Below are 20,781 nucleotides of genomic sequence, written 5' to 3'. Positions count from 1 at the left end.
GAATGCTGTAAGACTTCAGATAATGGCTCTGGCCAATGTGGGTAAAGAGGGCAAATCCATAGCAGAATATATATCAATTCCAGGCAAGTTGAATCACCGGCCTGTGAGGGTAGACTATAAAGCAAATATCCAGCAAGTGGCAGGTTGATCTTGTTAAGGGATTGTGCTGTACTACGGGGTGGGGCTCAGTGTTGGTCTCTTGTGCTGCCACGTTGTGCATTTGGCAGTCGCAATAGCCAGGTCAGTATTGTGAAGCAAGAACCCACTCTGTAAGTTCTATGTATAACCTCCACCCTTGCCGCCAGGGATAGCTGCCATCTCTGCATGGTGGTTACTGCGTGCATGTGCCCTCTGTGCCCCCACTAGCTAGATAAAAGCAGATTCTAGCTGATATCAATTTGTAGAGTCATCACATCTATGTGGTCATTTATCATCTCTTCTGTGGCAGGATGTTACCTGATAGGCATCACGATATGATTAAAAGATAGTCACACTTTGTGCCCACTCTGATGGCTCCATTCGCATGACTATTCCATGGCCTCCTTTTCTCCATTCGTCCAAACTTACTACTTCTAGGTCCCTACCAAACAGCCAGGACATGTGCCTTTACCCAGGCTCAGCCTTTTTTCTTCTCCACCAGTCAGTCATAAGGGACACCCCAATCTCATGCAGTCATCTATTTGATCAGGTACCAGTGCAATAGTGGTTAATGACAGTATTTTGACCACATATTCATGTAGCTTACTTGTATTCTGGCCCTGCTCATCTCAATCCTGATTACATTACCTCTGTCTTACCATAGAGTTTTGCTGGGCCCACTGGACCATATGAGTTGGTGGCTCTGAGTTGGTGGCCCAGCTTCTGATGGGCAGTTATAACCACCTGACATCTCTAGATGAGATGCCCTGTCTGCATCAGGGCTCAAATAGCCTGGCAGGAGTCATTTTTCAATAGTGTGTTGTGGACTGCTCTGCCTGGTTCTAGGAATTGTAACTCTACCCCCTGTGGCTAAGGATGAACAAGTGACCTCTGGAATGTGAGCTGCAGGAGACAAGGCTTGTCTCTGGTAGCAAATGCTGCCTCAGTTTCCTCCCTGCCCCCAAAGCATGGTTGGAAGTCCATGATGGGTAAGATGATGCCCTGTATTCCTGTGTATTACAACCCAATAAAAGTCCTTGGAGGAAGGGGCTCAACGCCTTTTTCCTCTGAGAAAGTGGCCACTGCTCAAGGCCTTTTTCCTTTGGGAAATTGGCCACCTCTCCTCCCCAAGCAGACCACATCATGTCTCAGTTATGTTCACTCTCATCCATGGCACACGGGGGGACTTGTGAGGAAAGTCGCCCCCACAATAGTGTATGCTTTTTTTGTTAACAATTTTTTGCCTCTGTCCAGAATGATTAGCTTTTTCTTTGTGATATTCCCATTGAAATTTCTCATTCATTCCACAGCATCTTTTCCCAACTCTGATACACCTAATAGCATAGTTCTGTCATTCTGTATGGTCTGAGAAGCAAAATTGCTTGCCTCACAGATAAGAGACAATGCAGAGCCCTTTCCTGCTCTGGGCACCACTTAAAATTGGTAGTCATCTGTGTCAGTCAGGGAATGTGTCGGCGCAATATTCTTAGGTAAATGTTATGCCTGGAAAACCCAGAGGAGCCTAGCAGGTATTGTCCCTCTTTTGTGGTAGGAAGTACAAGATGTGATATCTTACCCTGTACTTTTTAGCAGATTCTGACATGCCTCAAACAGATTGGAACCCTAACCTTCAGCATTTCATTGTCTTTCTTCAGTGTATCTATGGCACTCAGAAAAAAAATCTAGTTCAAAGGTTTTATAATGAACACTTACTTTTTTTCTTTTTCTTTATTTTTTATTGATTATGCCATTACATTTGTTCTATTTCCCCCCATTCCCCTCCACCCTGCACACCCCTCCCCCACCATTCCCCCCCTTTAGTTCATGAACATGTGTCTCAAGTTCTTCAGATTCTGTATTTCCCCTACTATTCTTACCCTCCACCTATTTTCTATCTACTGTCTATGCTACTTATTTTCTGTACCTTCTCCCCCCTTCTCCTTCTCCCACTCTCCTGTTGCTAAGATGAACACTTACTTTGAGCCTCTCAAAAGCTTGCCAGTGCATTCCTATCTGCAAGCACTGCATCTCAGTTCACCTCCAGGGAAATTTCAGCAATTGCACAATTCCACCCATCACACGTTAGTGCTATCAAAATTCCATCTATCATCAGGGATAGTCTATTAGTTTTCTACTGCTGCACAACAATATTGCTACAAACTTAGTGGCTTACTGTGACATACATTGATTAGCTGACAGTTGCTGTGCATTAGAAGACTGGGCATGGCTTAGCTCTGTCCTCTGCAAGGCTGCAATCAAGGTGTCAGCTGGGCCTACGGTCTCATCTGAGACTCACTTGGTAAAGGAACCACATCCAAACACATACGGTTTTTGGCAGAATTGAGTTCCTTGCCAAACCAAGGGACTCTGTCATTGTTGGCTGTTGGCCAGAGGCTGCCATCAGCTCCTGGCCACATATATCTTACTTCTCTATGTAGTGGCTCATAACATGGCATCTTGCTTCTTCCAATTTAGCAAAGGAGAGAGGCCCTAGCAAGACAGGAGTGATAATATTACGTAACCTATTCACGTATGTATAATCTACATCCTGTCACTTTGGCCAGTCTTTTGGTTAGGAGAAATTTTCAGGTCCTGCCCACACATATGGGGAGAAATTTATACAAAGTAGAGATATTAGGAGATGGGTTTCATGGCATCAGCCACCTTAGAAACTGCATGTCACAGATGGAATCCTTATTGCTACCTTACCAGTGATGATCCAGCTCCAAAATCTCATTTTAGAGTCCACTGCCTCATACCACTCTCCACCCAAACTAACTTAAATCCCTGGTAGACAGACTCAGAGATGGAGGCTTGCATGCAGGAAGTTTACTGTGGAGTGCTTTCAATCATACTGCCTGTGAATTAGTGAGAAAAGCAAGGATTAGTCAAGAAAAAAAGAGAAACTGAATTGTAATGCAATTGCAACAAAGGCCTTAGCTAATTTCATTGGGAGATCTAGAGCTAAAATGACTCTTCTGAGCCATCCTGAATTACTGTCAAAGGGCCAGGTCTTTGTGTACTACATGAACTAGTTATCTGACGAGCTTCCCCTTCTCCATGGTACTTTGTGTGAAACAGCATCCTAGGGCCCAGAGCAATTTATGGGAAGGGGCAGAGCTGTGAGCTATCAGGCAACACTCCCAGCAGCTGGGGGAATAAGTGCCTTAGACCAGGAAGGGTATCTGGGAGACACGTCACTGAAGAAGCCTTTGATAAACCCAAAGGCGTGGCATAAAATAAAATTTAGTAAACTTTCTGATGGTTGACTTGAATAAACCAAGAGAATTTAGGCTCCAAGAAAAAGAATGGATTTTTATGCTTTTAATTATTTTCCATAAGTATTTCTTTTTCATTTTCCCAGAAACACTACTGATAGAAGCTAGAAAGTTTCCTCTTTGACAAGATGCTAAGGTTGATAGGAATATTTTTAGCTACAAGTAACAGAATACTTTGATGAGAGTCACTGACAGTGACAACTTGGAGTTTATTTTTTTCTTGCATAAAAATAAGTTTGAAACTTTGATCAATTGCTCTACAATGTCAAGACTAAGACAGCGATGCTCTTGGCTTTATCTCAGATCTACTGTGTCATGGATACAAATTTCAACCACCCTGTTCACCTTGAAGAAATAGAGACACAAGTAGTACCAGCAGATTTTCTCTCAGCTTTCTGGCCTGAATTGTGTCCCAAAGCCAGTCCCAGATGCAGGAGAGGCTCACAGACAAAGAATTTCATTTTTTAAGTCTTTATAGGAGAAGCAGGCAAGGAAGGAGGGGATTTGGAATGGGTGCTGGTAAGTCAAATCAATATTGTTTTCAAAGCAGTTTTCTGTTTTGCTAATTGAGGTCAGATCCACAAACTGTAAAGGCCAGATGAAAGATGACAGTTACCATCATTTGGCTGAGAAGTCAAATCAGGCTACTATTTGGATGGAAGACTTTCAGCATCATTCAGGATCCAAATAAGAAAACAGACACGTTCATGCCAGGTCATTCAGAGGGGCATTGAATACATTTAGGGGACTAATTGCAGTGGTATTACAGGAGCTGAGAAGCCAAATAAGGTACAGAGACATCCTGAAAATTAATATCAGCAGGAAGCCACTAAAATCCCTAGAACTGAGGAGACCAAAGGAGGAGATGCTGTTACCAGATTTGGGGCTGGTGTTGTCCAGACAGAACTGGTTCCACACCAGAGTTTACCGGGCTGGAGCTGGGTCATGGAGGGACAAGCTGCCCAGCAGGAGTTGGAATCACAGAGGAGATACTGCCCAAAGCAAAGGGGGCGGGGGCATGGTTTTTCTGCTTCCCACTTTACAATCACCCATATCACCCCACAGGTTGAACCTAACTTGAAACTACCTGGCAAAGGAGCCTGGAAAATGTACTTTGCAGGGGTAATTCCCCTGCTGTACAGAGCAGAGCAGGGAAATGGAGAGGAATGGACTCAAAAGCAAACAAGCAAATTACTGGCACTCCCTCCCACCTCCAAGCTGAGCTGGACTTGAGCAGTGCTTGTATGGAAGCCACAGTTTCCTCCTGGAAGAAGTGTTGTCACCACCATGTAAACAATCAACCCAGTTCCCCACATTCCACATCATGCAGACAAGATTATTCTACCGAAACTAAAGAAATGCCATCACTTATTACAAAATAACTATTAGGGAAAATAAGTTGTATGTTCTAAAAACTTTTAAAACAGTTTCTGGCCCAATTTGAAGGTAAACCTGACATGATTTTTTTAAAAAGGTGGAGCTAAACTGTTTTTTAAGAGAATTACTTATGAAGAGCTAGTAAATTGGTAAATTGGCTCCTTTTTACTTTCAAATATAAAAGTAAAAATATTGATCAAAACAGGAAGTTGAACTAGGTGGGCTAAGATTTTGATATTAATTATAAATAAACAAAGAATGTGAGCCATGGATGATTGATAATTTTTGACCCCAGAAGTATACCATAGCCACCAGCCACTTGAGAAGAAACTATAGTCTGTTTTGACTATTATGTGCCAAATTGTAGCCATCAGTTACAATTCCAAAAACTCACTATACTGAAACTATGCTGAAGTTTCCAAGGTTAAAATGCTACAGTTCCTACATTTCTATCACAGAGCTGTATTTTATATGACTTTCTATATCAGTTGTAAAAGCATCCTTGGTCTAAAATACATCAAAACAATGAGGTTTTTTAAAGTGTGATTTGCATTAAATACATATTAATGAATTCTCATGCTTCAAAGAATATCCTCACCTATTAATTAATATTTTAGCATACTTTTTCACGAAAAAAAATGTAGCTATAACAAGTCAGGACCCCTAGAATCTAAATTTTTTACTTGTAAGAAAACTTGGATATATAATTGGTATATATTTAAGACTTTAAAAATTAATATGAATAAAAACAAAAAATACATGAACTCTTTATGCTTACAAATGACTGAATCTTTCAAGGCTCTGAAAATAGTTGTTTAAAGCAAGAGTCAAGATATGTAGGGAAGCCAACATATAACATGTTTAAAAGAATTTCAATTGCCATGGTGGATTTTTCTGTTCAGTTTGGAGTATTAAATAGATCATATAAAAATATACTTTATTTTAAAGTGCAATATGGTCACATTTGACAAGGATCCAGAATCCTGTAGTCCTTAAAAAACAAAGATTATTAAATAGTGTGAAGCATTTTCTTCACTCTTCAGGCTTGAGCACAGTTTTCCTCCAAATTGTTTTTACCTACCTAGTTTGCTATGAAATGCTCTCAACTACCAGTTTTGCTTTTTAATGCTCCAATATGTCATTGTGAAAATCGGGGAAACAACTCATAGTCTTGACCACACATTTTCAGCAGTCTAGATGTTCCTGATAATATACATTCTTCCTGTGTTTGTAATCTTGAAGCGCAGTACAATATTAACCTTTAAAATGAAACTAACAACATCAATCATTGTCCTTTTACATGCACTTCATGTTTTCTGCCTTGTTTTTTTTAATACATCAATACTGACGGCCTCCCGAAAAATCAACCAAAAACATACCCTTAAAGAAACAGCACAACATATATAAATCTGTAAAGAGTTTAGAACATTATAGTTGCAGGTCACAGTTACAAGGTAAAGAATGACAAAGTCTGTCACCATACATACCAATGAAAGATGCAGCCATAGTCTTATATGATCATAGACAAGAGAGACAGATGCTTTTGAGAAATGAGCATAATATCAACCACAAAGATTGCAAAATACTACATATGTGTTTCACTAATAAGATGGTTAAAACCAGGATTTGCCTTAATTCAACGTTATTCTTTGAGGGCGATTGTGCCCTGGACTCCTCTGTAGCCAATTCTGACACCCAACCCGCCCAGTGCTCCTTCCACTCGCCTCTAGGCTCCCTCACGCAAATGCGCACACACGCCCAGCCTGGCCAGAAGATAAAGCAAGATGGCAGCGCTGAAAGTACAGGGGCCGCACTCAGTGGGGCTGGAAATACAAAAGCAAAGCTCTTTAAATTCTTTCATTCTGCACATTTCCCTGAATACCCAGAACCGACCCCCCTCCCCCACCCCCAAAAAGCATTGTAAAGTATTGAGTAGTAGAGTACACAGAATTGGCCGGAGGGGGCTCTTGCTTTGCATATTTCAAGAAATCCTCATCTCTTGTCAGCAAGGATGGTTCAGGTGACCCTCGCAACTTGCCTTGGGGACCACCCTCCCCTTCATGCTCCCTTGACAGTGGAATTAAGGGTGACTCCAATCGTCCTTTCCTTCCCAGCCAGCGCCCCATTCTCCGCCACCCCAGGGGAGCCCTCCAAGGTGCCCAGCTGCCAAGACAGTAGCTGTAGCGGTTGGCAGTAACGGGGAGTGCACATTGCGGAGGCACGAAGAGGAGGAGGAGGAGGAGAGAAAATGCTGCATTGGCTATCAATTTAGCGTAGAGCGGCCGCTGCCGTGGAAGGAAACGCTGCCAACCGCAACAGAAACACCACTGTCGGTAAGATACCTAAGTGAGCATGTGTGCGATTCTGCGCACGCCTGGTTGGCGCTGCTCAGTGACAACGGGTTCCTTAGGAAATTATCCAGTTACCGGGTTTTGTGTGTACCCAGAGGCTCAGGAAAGGGCTTGTCTGGGACCAGAGGCTTTGGTAAAGACCGCAGGGAAATTAAGGAAGGAGTGGGAGGAACTGGAGACCAGTGCAGCCCTCCTGGAGGTGGGGGGCAGGCGGGGGTACGGTTTAGTACTCACTAGAAACTGTAAATGGGCAATGACTGCACATGCCACCACCTGAGCCTAAACTGGGAATGTTTCTCTGTGCACTCATCCATCCATCCAAAAAAATACGTTTACCCTCCTGATTAGGGCTAGAGCTTGTGCTAGGATCTGGCAATGTAATGTGGGACTCAGACACCAGACTCATCCTTCTAAAAAGTGTCTAGAACGCTTTGTTTTCTGTGCTACCACTTGCGAAAAGCCTGTGCCAGGGCGGACATCCTAGACGCTTAAGTCCTCCCATAATCTCATGTAGTAGTATTATTTTGATCATTATTCAGAGGTCAAAACTTGCCCAAAGATATACAAGTAGCAGAGTTAGGATCCAAATCCTAGTCTGTCAGAGTCTTTGGCTACTTCCTTGAGTCTTGAAGCAACAATGAGTCCTTACAGCAGCTCGTACCCATTCAAGCATTTACTTCCACGAGCCTTTAGATGCCTCTATACATGTGTCTTGGCTCTCATCCCAGGGTTGGCAAAGCAGGCATCCTGTTCAACACTAAGCCTGTAACTCTTCAGAACAGGTATTAGCCCAACAAATACTTATTGGACACTCTCTGTGTGCAAGGTTCTAAACTAGGTAGGAGCTGAGGAATACACAAAGCTAAATAAGAAGCTCTGAAAAAACGTATAGGATAGTTGAAGAAACAAGACAAAAATTGTTTCACGGGGCTACTCACTGTGAGAATATACTATTATTCCCCATGCTTGCCCCTTGTCTCTATGTTTTCATTATCTTACTTCTGGCTGTCTTTTTAAAAAATTTTAATCTTCATTGTATTTTTTCCATTATCATTAGTCTCTTTATAACCTCCTATCCATGAGCCTTTTTCCTTTTTGCTTAATCCCTCCACCTCTTAACCCTCTAACCTCACTCCACTAGCTGCCATCTGCTATCTGTGAGTCTGTCTCTGTTTTGCTTGTTAGTTCAGTTTGTTCATTAGAGTCCACATATGAATTAAATCATGGTATTTGGCTTTCTCTGACTTATTTCACTTAGCATAATGTTATCCAAGTCTGTCCATTCTATTGCAAAGGGTAAAGTTTTCTCCTTTTTTACGGCTAAGTAGAATTCCATTGTGTAAATGTCCCATAGTTGTTTTATCCACTCATCTATTGATGGACCCTTGGGCTGCTTCTATATCTTGGCGATTGTAAATAATGCTACAATGAACATAGGGGTGCTTATGTTCTTTCTAATTAGTGTTTTGTGTTTCTTTGGATATATTTCCCGAAGTGGGATTGCTAGGTCAAAAGGCAGTTCCATTTTTAATTTTTGGAGGTATCTCCATACTGCTTTTCACGGTGGCTGTACCAGTCTGCATTCCCACCAGTAGTGCCTAGGGGTTCCCTTTTGTCCATTTCCTCTCCAGCACTTATTCTGGAGTGCTCCAGCACTCCAGAATAGCCATTCCGACAGGTATGAGATAATATCTCATTGTGGTTTTAATTTGCATTTCTCTGATGATTAGTGACATTGAGCATCTTTCCATATGGTCTACTGGCCATCAGTATGTCCTCTTTGGAGCGGTGTCTATTCAGGTCCTTTGCCCATTTTTTTATTGTTTTTTGTTTGTTTTTTGGGAACTACTTTATACATTTTGGATATTAACCCCTTATCGGATGTATTGGCAAATCTGTTCTCCCTTTCTGTGGGTTGACTTTTTATTTTGTTGATGGTCGAAATGGCATGGTACTGGCATAAGAACAGACACATAAATCAATGGAACAGAATAGAGAGCCCAGAAATAAACCCACACCTTTATAGTCAATTAACATTTGACAGAGGAAGCAAGCACATACAATGGGCCAAAGAGAATTTATTTAATAAATGGTGTTGGGAAAATTAGACACATATGTGCAGAAAAATGAAACTAGACCACCTTTTCACAGCACACACAAGAATAAATTCAAAATGGATCAAAGACTAAAATGTGAGACCCAACGGTTAATCCTAGAAGAAAACATAGGCAGCAAAATCTTGGATATTGCTCACAGAAATTTTTTTATTGGATATATCTCCTCAGGCAAGGGAAACAAAAGAAAAATAATAATGGGACTCTTTTTTTTCAAAGCAAAATGAGATACATCTATCATTTAAGGCCCCAGATAACATGTATTTCTTCACCACTTCCTCCTCTCCCCAATTTTTTTTTTTTGAGAGGACATTCAGGTTAGAGACACAGACATAAAAGCTAGTTAAGTAGATAAAGAATATAGTACTGGGAGGACAGAACATAGTGATTTTTGTCAGGAATATTAATTTATACTCTTCAACTTGAGAGTCAAAAGGATAAAACTAATAGTAAACAGGGTGCACTGGCAAATATATTTCCACCACATCTACTTAGAAGGGCTTAGTCGAACAGCTTGGAACAGGGGTCTCAGCAAATACTACATTTTATAGATCATGATAAGCTCTTTGGTAGATATGACATTTCCAAAAGTTCTACAGACATAGTCACAATTGCAGTTTTAGGTCATATGCAAGAACTATCTTCAGTAATGTAAGTCTGGGCAGAAAAAGATGAGCAATTAGGTTACCACTCTTGATAGATAAGAGTGCACTTTAGAGGGAGCGTGGAGTCAACAGAAGACTCGTTAGGAAAAGTATAATGCCTTTAAGACTTGGCTGAGTTAAATGTTGAGAACAAAAATTTAGGAATGACTCTGGCTTGTGAACACTCTCATAACTGTGAACTCTACTTTCATAGAAGAGAAGAATGCACTAATTTACTACTTGTCTTTTGTAAGTAAAAGTTCATTTAAATAGACATCTCCTAATCGCAAAAAAAAAAAAAAATCCAAAATAAGATCATCAAAGGGACTTCGAATCCGCCTGGCCTCCTCTGCCTGGAATTCTTAATTAACCAGCACTATTCATGGAAAATCTTCCTGTTGGCAGCACACACTTCGGGGACAGGTAGAAGGAGTACGGAACCCTCCTACTCTGGCCTCGGCACATTCCCTCTCCCTTTCAGGTCCCGGTTCTCTCACCTAAAGGGAGCCCAGTACCTGAAGTCCAATGCCTGAAACTGACAGCCTGCCTGCTCTTCCTCAAGCTGCTTGTAAAACCCGGAGAAGTGGAGATTTTTCAGATTCCGGACCGCTCCACTGCCCCACACCCAAAGCCCCGAGGCTGAGGGAGTGGTGGCGGAGAGGGGGTGGGGAGTGAAGCAGACTGGCGTTACTGAGCATGTGCAAGGAGTGGCGCATGCCCAGTTCAGCCGGCAGCTTCCCATTGCGGGTAGTCCGGGCGGTGAGAGCAGCGGCGGCGGCAGCGGCGGCGGCACCGCCTCCTCCTCACACTCTCGAGGTGGCGGGGTTAGATGAGCGGCCCTGGTAGTGGCGAGGGCCGTGCAGTGGGGAGAAGGAACAGGAGGAGGAGGAGGGGGTCGTTGCTGTCTTTGTAGTTTCCTGGTTGCTGGAGTGAGAGGCCACCGCTGGAGCCGTCGTCGTTGGAAAAGGGCTGTGTGTGTGTGCGCGCGCCTGTCTGCCTGCCCGGCCCGCGGGGACCCGGCAGCAGCGGCGAGGATGATGATGTGCGCAGCCACTGCCTCCCCCGCCGCCGCCTCCTCGGGGGCCGGCGGGGACGGATTCTTCCCCGCTGCCACTGTCTCTTCCTTCCCAGCGCCGGGGGCGCTATTCATGCCGGTTCCCGAGGGGTCCGTGACTGCTGCGGGGCTGGGGCTGGGGCTGCCCGCTGCGGACTCCCGGGGTCACTACCAGCTGCTGCTGTCAGGCCGGGCCCTGGCCGACCGCTACCGGAGGATTTACACAGCTGCGCTCAGTGACAGGGACCCGGGGGGCAGCAGCGCTGGACACTCGGCCTCCAGGTGCGTCTCCGGGTGCCTGTCCTTGCGCCCCATGCGGCACGCGCGGCCGTGTGCTTGTGTGTGTCTGCGTACTTAACTGAGCTACCTTTCTGCAAGCGCTTGATGCTGTATAGTAGAAACAATTGAGATAGGAGGGTGCGGTGGCAGCAGTTTGTGCCCTTAGTGTGTGTCTTTGTGGGTGGTTAGCGAGGGTGGGAGGGTAGCGTGTGATGTTTCAGAAAAGGTGATCGTGCGGGTCGCTTATGACACGTGTGTGTATTGTTGATGAAGGAGGAGGGATGAGTAAAGGGTAAGAGGGTACTGCGTGAAGAGAATTTGCAAGAGTGGTGGGGGCAGTGGCGTTTCCAGGGTCTGTCGCAATAGTATTTGCAAGTATTTCTCACCCCCATCCCCCATGACACTCCATCCTCCCTTTTCCTAATCCCCTGAAAAAATCTGCCAAATCTGCCTTTCACTTAGTGGTGGAATGGTGTAATTTAAGGATAATGTTTTATATATGTACCTTTCATATATACTCATGTATGTATATGCATTTATACACATTCATATATTTATATATGACGGATTTTTAGACAGTCGGTTGAGTAAGGCAGGGGTTTCCATTTAAGAGAATTAAGCAAAAGGGTTTCAGATGGAGACTTACGTGGACGGGAAAGGTCTCTGATTCACATCTTTAAAACTGTGCTTTGATAACGGGTCTTCTAGAAATGTGGTTGGAGCTGCTCTTGTGTTTTGATGTCCCCATCAGCCATTTCCCTTTATCTTGTGTTCTATTTCCACTGCTGCTTATAGGCTTCAGGGTAGAGGGGGTTTTGTGGGGAAAGGGGAATGCTGAAGAAGTTCAAAATAAGACAGCTGGTAGTGTTCAGCTGCCACCAACCAGAAAATTTGAGTAGCTCCTAGATCTCTTCCTAGGCTCACTGTACCTTCAGCTTCCTTGATGTAGGAGATATTAAACCAGTTTCATTTTCTTTTTCTTAAAATATGTGTGTCTTTTTTGCTTTTCTATTTTTTTCCATGCCACACACCGTGGAGGATGGTGACTGACTTGTTTCACTAGCTTGGTTTTGACAGTAGTATTTGGGAGTTGGCATCATTTTTCTCAAGGTTCTTGAAATACATGGGGAAATGGGGAAGCATCGTAGGATTTTGTTAAATGTTACATAGTTTAGTGTATTTATTGAATGTGCAGTTTGTAAGGCATTAACAGATGTCATTTTCTCCCATTATGAAAGGTTGGTAGACTGTAAGTCAGGTATTTGGAGTTTCACCAGTATATACTGGGGCTTTTGTCTGTTGCAGAGAGTTTAAAGGTGGAGCATTGTTCATACTTCTCATGTCTGTAATTGAGTACAGTATTGGGCACATGAGTAGTTTTATCATAAGGATATAAATGTGTATAACCACCTTTTGCTATCTAATCTGAAGGCCACAGTGGCACATCTGTTTCTTGCCAATGTTTTGTAAACTAGCATACAATGTCATTAGACAGTTTGCACTGATAATTGGCATATAATTTTGAGCCGTGAGTCTTTAAATTATGGCACTGCAGGTACAATTTTACAAAGCCCTGTCAAAGAATTTGGATTTATTTTATATGGTATTTCCTGACTTATATATTGGGCTGGCCAAAGAGTTTGTTTAGTTTTTTTTTGTAAAATAAAATAAAATCCTTTATTTTCACCAATAACTTTATCGATTTAGATATTTTGATTATGTCCACTACCTCCGGCTATTGACTTCTAGTGGCTAGAGGCCAGCAGTCCTGCTAACCATTGTCCAATGCATAAGACAGCCCCACAGCAAAATCATTATTTGGCCAAAATGTCAAGTTCCAAGAAACTTCACAAACCACCTTTGACACGTTTGATCAGTCACCAGCACCTTCTTCATACACTTCACAGATCTTTTTTTTTGCATTTCAGTTGCATTTTTACCTTTCTTGAAGTAATAAAGCAAAATACTCTGAAAATGTTGGGTATCTTCTTCCATCTTCAGTATTAAAATGGCTGCACAAAAATCCACCAATTTTGATAAGTTTTTAAAAAATGTGTGTTAATGTCACAGCTGTCACAATGCAATCCAACAAAGTTTGAATGAAGTTAAAGACAACTAAGCACTACTGGAGCCATTGTATAGAAAAAACTAAATTAATTTTTGGACAACCCAATAATAACTTGTGACTGTTATAAATCTTACTTTAACTTTTTACTGCTATTCTTGTGTATTAATACAATTTCTGTATAGCTAGAATAAAATTCATATAGATTAATCACATGTATAAAATCTGTGAATGATTTTTACTCTTTGGCTCAATTTTGTATAAGCTATCAGTTAAAATTAATGAAGAATTAGTTCAAATATTTCAAGAAGCACTCATGGAAACTACCCTCAAGTTTTATAATACTACCTTTACTGCTTGTTCAGAACATTGTTATTTATTATCATTCATATAATTTCCTCTAAGTCTTAGCCCACAACTATTCTTTATTGAGACTGCTTAAAAATTCAATCAGTTTTTCTTATTAAATATGATGGGAAAAATAGAGTTGGGATTTAGGCACTGAATGAATATTATTTGTGTAGGAGTATTAGCTGAGTTAAAGGAGCAGATAAGAAGTTTCAGAGACAGAATGGAGGAAGAATAGAAGATAAAGCTCTAGTGAGCATAAGTTTAAAGTATGAGAGAAGACAATATAGGTAGCTTTAGCTTTAAAGAGATAATAATATTAAGAAGAGAACCATGAAACACTGGCACCTAAGAAAGATATTAGTCCTAAGAAAGTGGATTGAAAGGCCATGGCAATGTTAAATGCTGAAGGAAGTGAGAATACTTTCCAGGTTACTGACAACTTTTGCAGAAGTGGTCATAGTAGAGAGATGTGGTAAGGACTTAGTAGGATATGTTAAGGTAATGGGGAGAGATACCGGGTTATCAGTGAGTGGAGGAGGAGAAATCACAGAAGTGAGAGAGGGATCTCAGGGACTGTTTTAAGATGACAGGTGGAGAGGTTAGCCATTGAAAAAGTTAGGACCTAGTTTTTCTTTAATAGACAAGGGGAGGAAGTAAGTATTTATAAATACAAAAACTAGGAGTATATTGAGGATAAGAATTATATCCTGTTTATTCTGGTAATCCAAATATCTAGCACAATATTTGACATCCATTCTGTAAATATCAAGTGCCTGCTGTGAGCCAGGCACTGGTTTAGGTGCAGAAGATAAAGCAATAAGCAAGATAGACAAGGTCTCTACTCTCTTGGAGCTTCCATTCTGGTGGGGAGAAATAAACAACTGATAATAACAGGTAGTGATATGTAACTGTGAAGAAAATATAACCAATTTCATGTGATGGACAGTTTGTAGTGCAGGGAGGCTATTTTAAGTGGTGGTCAGGACAGATCTCTTTGGGAAGTGATATTTAAGTTGAATTGCAATGATGGGAAGGCAGATCTAGAAGAAGAGACTTTTAGGAAATTGTAATAAAGGCTCTGAGGTGAGAATAAGCTTGTGTTTAAGGAATAAAATAAGGCAATTTAGTTATCAGTCAGTGTTGAGTGAATTCATTACTGTGGATTATGTTTTAAGTGTACAGTAGAGAAGGTGAGGCATGCACTCCTAATGGAGTGAACGACCTTGATGGCATTCTGGTGAAGTGGGTAGCAGCCTGGATTCTGAAGTTCCACCAGTTTTAAATCTGGGCTCTGCCACGTTTCAGCTGTGTGACTGTGATTATGTTACATAACTTCTGTGCCCCAGGATTTTTTTTTTTGAATTTTTAAAAATTGAGATGTAATTGGCATATGACATTATATTAGTTCCAGGTGTACAATATAATAATTCCATTTTTATATATATTGTGAAATAAATCACCACAATAAGTCTAATTAACATGCATACCTACCACATGTAGTTGCAATTTTTTTCTTGTGATGAAAACTTTTCTGATTTATTCTCAGCACTTTCAAACACAGGGTGGGGCAAAAGAAGATTTACAGTTATTCACATGGAAAATAGTATAATAATAATAGCACAAGAATAAACTTTCATGTACTCATACTATAATCCTACTTTTGCCCCACCCTGTATTCAGTTCTATATTATTAACTGTAGTAACCATGCTGTACACTGTGTCTGACTGACTTATAACTGGAAATTTGTACCTTTTGACCATCTTCACCCATTTTTCCCAATCTCCCCACCCCGGCCCACGCCCCACCCTCCTCTAGCAACTATTCTCCGTTATCTGTTCTCTGTTGTCTGTGGATTTGGTATTTGTTTTTTTAGATTTCATTTGTAAGTGAGAGTATACAGTATTTGTCCTTCTCTGTCTGACTTATTTCATGTAGCATCATGCTCTTAAGATCTATTTATGGTGTTGCAGAAGACAAGATTTTCTTTTTGTGGCTGAATAATATTTCGTTGTATATAGACACTGTCTTTTCTTTATCCATTCATCCGTTGATGGGCACTTAGGGTTGCTTCCATGTCTTGGTTATTCTAGTTATGCTGCAAAGAACATAATGGGAGGTGCAGGTGTCTTTTTGAGTTAGCGTAGCTCACCTGTTAAAAGTGTTGTTCCTATATACCACAGGTGACAAACAGAAGGCCCATAGGCTGAATCTGGCCCTCCACCTTGTGTTATCCAGCCTGGCACCTTGTTTCTACCCAGTGGCAGTGCCAAGCTCCTTGCCCCTAGTTAAGGAGTAGTTACATTTATAGTCCTAAAATTACATTCAGCCCTTTGAAAGCAACCATGAGGCTGATGTGGTCCCTGGTGAAATGAGTTTGACACCCCTGGTGTGGATGTCTGTCTGAGTTAGTGTTTCAGTTTCCTTTTGGATAAATACCCAGAAGTAGAATTGCTGGATCATGTGGTAGTTCTATTTTTAATTTTTTGAGAAACCTCTGTACTGTTTTCCACAGTGGCTGTACCAATTTACGGTCCCATCAATAGTGCACAAGGGTTCCTTTTTCTCCACATCCTCACCCAAGGGACAAGTTATCTCTTGTCTGTTTTGATAACAGCCATTCTAACAGATGTGAGGTGATCTCATTGTGATTTTGATTTGCATTTTCCTGGTGATTAGTGGTGTCGAAACACCTTTTGTGTGCCTGTTGGCCATATGCAGGTCTTCTTCAGAATTCTTTAATAGGATTGTTTCTGTTGTTAAGCAATTGCGTGTGTATAAGTATATATACTTTGGATATCCCTTATGAGATATATGATTTGTAAATATTTTCTCCCATTCTGCAGGTTGCCTTTTTGTTTTGTTTATGGTTTTCTTTGCTATGCAAAAGCTTTTTAGTTTGTTGTAGTGCCACTTGTTATTTTGCTTCTGTTTACCCCTTTGTTCTCTTGTATGTAGAATGGAGATGATAGTAATTAGGATTGGTTTTGTAGATTAAATGAATTCATATATGTAAAGTGCTTGGCACATTAAGTCCTATTCAATATTAATTATTGATTTCTGCTCAGTGAGAGGGCACATGGGTTTGGAGACTTAAAGAGAAGGTAAGGATCATGTCTTGCTTTTTAATTTTTGGTCTCAATGACTGTATTGAATGTGGAAATAACTTTTTCATTTATTCAGTGACTGAATAAATATGTTTTGTATGAACGATCCAATCAAAATTAGAACATTCAGTTGGGGAAAGGGATGGGACAGGAAATATATAAAGGCATGTTTGATCAGTTCTGTGTGTGAATGGCAGGATAATATTTCACTTGGGAAACACCATAGCACACTGCTGAAATCTGCTCTGAAGGCAGATTGACTTAGTTCAAATTCTAGTTCTATCTTTTTTCTGTCTTAAATTGGGCAAAGCATTTCTTCGTCTGTTTCTTTACTTGTAACCTTATCAGTATTAAAAGGACATTGTGCCTGCTGCTGCTGTTATTACTATGATGATGATGATTAAAACCACATATTTAAAATTCCAGTCAGCTCGATAAGTTTTTCCACTCAAGAGAGAAATGGAAAAACTAATAGTTGAGTTGATTCAAAGGCGAAGTATGGGCTCAAATGAAAACAAAACAAAACAACAGAGCCTAGCGGTCATGTCTGCACTGGGACTTCTCCTGCAAACTGTCCGCCTTCAAGAAGAAGCCTGGGCTGACCTGCCTGCTTCTGTGCGAAATTGCCTGCCTGTACTATGTTCCTGCCATAAACTGCCTACCTGTACTGTGTTCCTGACCTTTGAGCCTGTCCTTACAAAGGTTTCTTGGAAGCCAATTCTAATCAATAGGATTGAGGCTTTCCCCATCCAATCAGAGTTGCACTGTGAGCTTTCAGCAATCAGAACAGTTCTATTCTGACTAATTAGGTGCCTTTTGGACCTATCAAACGGTGGGAATTTGGAGTCCTCGTTGCGTGAGCCTGGACTAATCAGGGGTCAGGGGTGGAGACTCCTGTCCATATAAGCCAGCTCCTCTCAAGTGCAATTTTCCTTTCCGCTGAGGAATAGAGACAGTGTCTCCCTGTCTGAGCTGAAACACTGAGGATGTCCCCCTGGAACACAGTGAAGCAGAGCGTCTCATGGAGTGGGGCAGACCAGTGCAGTGCACAGCATACCAGCAGGAGCAGAGCAGAGCAGAGCTGTCTGAGACGGGCTTGGCCCCAGGGCGTTTTTACAGCTATGCTGTATCACAGCTGAGCTATTTTGCATTGAATACAGTTTTCTTCTTCACTGCATCCTCCTCACCTGCCCTGCCCCCGAAAAGTTCAAGTGTGTTGGAAAGTCAAAGAAAGAAAAGAAAGTGAAGGTTTTTGGTGATACTGATTGACCATATGTTAAAAAAAGGAAAATGATACCAGGAGAGAATTGATAGACTGGGAGATAAAGAGGAATTAGGGTTGAAGCAGTAGAATACTGTTAGTGGAAACAATAGAGGAGATTATACTAGAAAGTGGGGGGTTTTGTTGTTTTTTTTTAAAAGCTAAACTCAGTTCCTTCAACTGCTTTATCTCTTTGTTGTTAAAAATGGTGTTTGAGCCCACCTTTCAGATGCATGGGATTTTGGTTGTAAAAGGTTAAGTAGTCAATTAATGCAACAAAAGTTTAGGGATTACTACTTGGTGCGAACCATTGGCCCTACTAAGCTTTATAAGATGTGGTTTCTACACTTCATCCAGTTTATTGTCTGGATGAAGGTAAAGATATAAAGGAAGGTACTGATAAAAGTGTTAAATGAAATCACTAAGAAAGCATAGTGTACTATGACAAAGGGAAAGGCTGAGCAAGAAGAAAGCACAGTTTGTGTGTAGCTAATGGTAAGAATTCCATTAGAACTGGAATGTAGGTGCTAAAGGCGACTAGTAGGAAAGCATTCTGCAAATGGAGGCTGTGGCCAGAAGGCAGGGAAACTTGAACAGCAAAGTAAGAATTAGGATTTATTCAGTAGACACTGATGTTTTTTAGCAATGAAGAGATTATTATAGGAGTGAATGTTTTAGGAAGTGATATGGGATTCAATCAGTGTATGTGTGTGTCTATATATATATATTTGTGGATAGGTAGTAATTTGTTTCGATTGGCTGTTATATCTATGGGATCTAGTATCAACACAAGTTAACACAAAAACTATGCTGTTGTTATATTGGTAAGTTGAAATATAAAATGAATCTCTCTTAAGATAACACAAAATCTTCTCTTTGGGCTCAAAAGTAAATAAAAATATTAATTTAAAAATAATTTTGTGCTTTAAGATATTTGTTTAAAAAATCAAAACTAGTTTCACTAGTTCATACAAAAACAGTAAACATTCAGGTTTTTGGAGGAGGGTTACAGTTAATTGAGTTTAATTTACATAAGGCCTAATTCACCTTTATTTATTTATTTATTGCTTATTTTATTGCAGTTGTTCCAGTTTTTTTTTACCTTTTCCCCCACTCCACCCTCTTGCCCGAAGTCAATCTGCTCTCCCTTGCCCATGTCCATGAGTCATTTATACATATTCTTTGACCAATCCTTCCCCCTCCCCTCATTCACCCTTCCCTCCTCCCATCCCATAGCTAATCCGTTTTCATGTCTCTGGTTTTATTTTTCTTGTTTTTTATTTTGTTCATTAGATTCCAGTTGTAAGTGAGGTCATATGGTATTTGTCTTTCCCTGACTGGCTTATTTTACATAGTAGTCTCCAGTACATCCATGCTGTTGCAAAAAGTAGGACTTCCTTCTTCTGTGTAGTTTTCCATTGTGTGAATGTACCATAGTTTTTTAATCCAGTCATCTACTGATGGGCACTTGGGATGTTTCCAACCCTTGGCTATTGTACATAGCACTGCTATGAACATTGGGCTGCATAAGTTCTTTGAACTGGTGTTTCAGGATTCTTAAGATATATTCCCAACAGTGGAGTTGCTGGGTCATAATTATGGCGATTCCATTTTTAATTTTTTGAGGAAATTTCATACTATTTTCCGCAGTGTGCACCAGTCTGCATTCCCACCAACAGTGCACTAGTGTTCCCCTTTCTCCACAACCTCACCAGTACTTGTTGTTTGTTCTTTTGTTGATGAGCCATTCTGACCCATGTGAGGTAAGACCTCACAGTGATTTTAATTTGCATCTTTGATGGCTAGAGATATTGAACATTTTTTCATATTTCTATGGGCCATCTGTATGTCTTTTTTGGAGAATTGACTACTTAGGTCCTTTGCCTATATTTTAATTGGGTTGTTTGTCTTCTTGGTGTTGTGTCATATAAGTTCTTTATATATTTTGGAGATTAAACCCTTGTCTGATGTTATCATTGGTAAATATGTTCTGTATAGTTGGTTCCCTTTTCATTTTGATGATGGTTTCTTTAGCTGTGCAGAAACTGTTAAATTTGATGTAGTAACAATTGTTTATTTTTTCCTTTATTTCCCTTGCCCTAGAAGATATATTGGCAAAAATATTGCTCTGTGGGATGTCTGAAATTTCAGTGCCTAGGTTTTCCTCTAGGACTTTTATGGTGCTATGACTCATATTTAAGTCCTTCATTCATTTTGCGTTTATTCTTGTGTGTGTAAGTTGATGGTCTAGTTTCATTTTTTTACATGTACCAGTCCTGTTCTCCCAACACCATTTATTGAAGAGACTGTTTTTACTCCATTGTAGGCTCATGCCCCCTTTGTCAAATATTAAGTGACTGTAGAGACTTGGGTTTATATTTCTGGGCTCTCTGTTCTGTTTCATTCATCTGTGTGCCTGTTCTTATGCCAGTGCCAGACTGTCTTGATTACAGTAGCCATGTAATATAGTTTGATATCAGATGTTGTGATACCTCCAACTTTGTTCTTCTTTCTCAGGATTTCTGCCACTATTCAGGGTTTTTTTTTTATTCCATATAAATTTTTGGTATATTTGTTCCAGATCTGTGAAATATGCCATTGGTATTGTAATAGGAGTTTCACTGAATCTGTAGATTGCTGTGGGCAATATGGACATTTTAATGATGTAAATTCTTCTAACCCATGAACATGGTATATGCTTCTGTTTATTTGTATCTTCTCAATTTCTTTCTTCAGTATTCTGTAGTTTTCTGAGTATAGGTCT

At 40.8% G+C, this 20,781-nt stretch overlaps 1 protein-coding gene across 12 annotated transcripts in view; it reads left to right on the top strand.

Moving 5' to 3' along the window:
* Window positions 1–10,651: 10,651 nt before the first annotated feature.
* Window positions 10,652–20,781, top strand: part of MYCBP2 (MYC binding protein 2) — a 263,498-nt gene continuing 253,368 nt past the window's right edge. For all 12 annotated transcript variants that reach the window (XM_053665528.1, XM_053665529.1, XM_053665535.1 and 9 more), the window contains exon 1: window positions 10,652–11,238. In XM_053665528.1, coding sequence (XP_053521503.1) covers window positions 10,937–11,238 — 302 coding nt within the window. In that variant the 5' untranslated portion in view covers window positions 10,652–10,936. The remainder of the gene's footprint in view (window positions 11,239–20,781) is intronic.

The sequence above is a fragment of the Artibeus jamaicensis genome, unplaced genomic scaffold, assembly GCF_021234435.1.
Source record: "Artibeus jamaicensis isolate MK-2021 breed Jamaican fruit bat unplaced genomic scaffold, CSHL_Jam_final contig_415, whole genome shotgun sequence".
In the NCBI taxonomy this organism is placed as follows: domain Eukaryota; kingdom Metazoa; phylum Chordata; class Mammalia; order Chiroptera; family Phyllostomidae; genus Artibeus; species Artibeus jamaicensis.
Note: the sequence above shows the minus strand (reverse complement) of the source record. Positions and strands in the feature narration are given on the sequence as shown.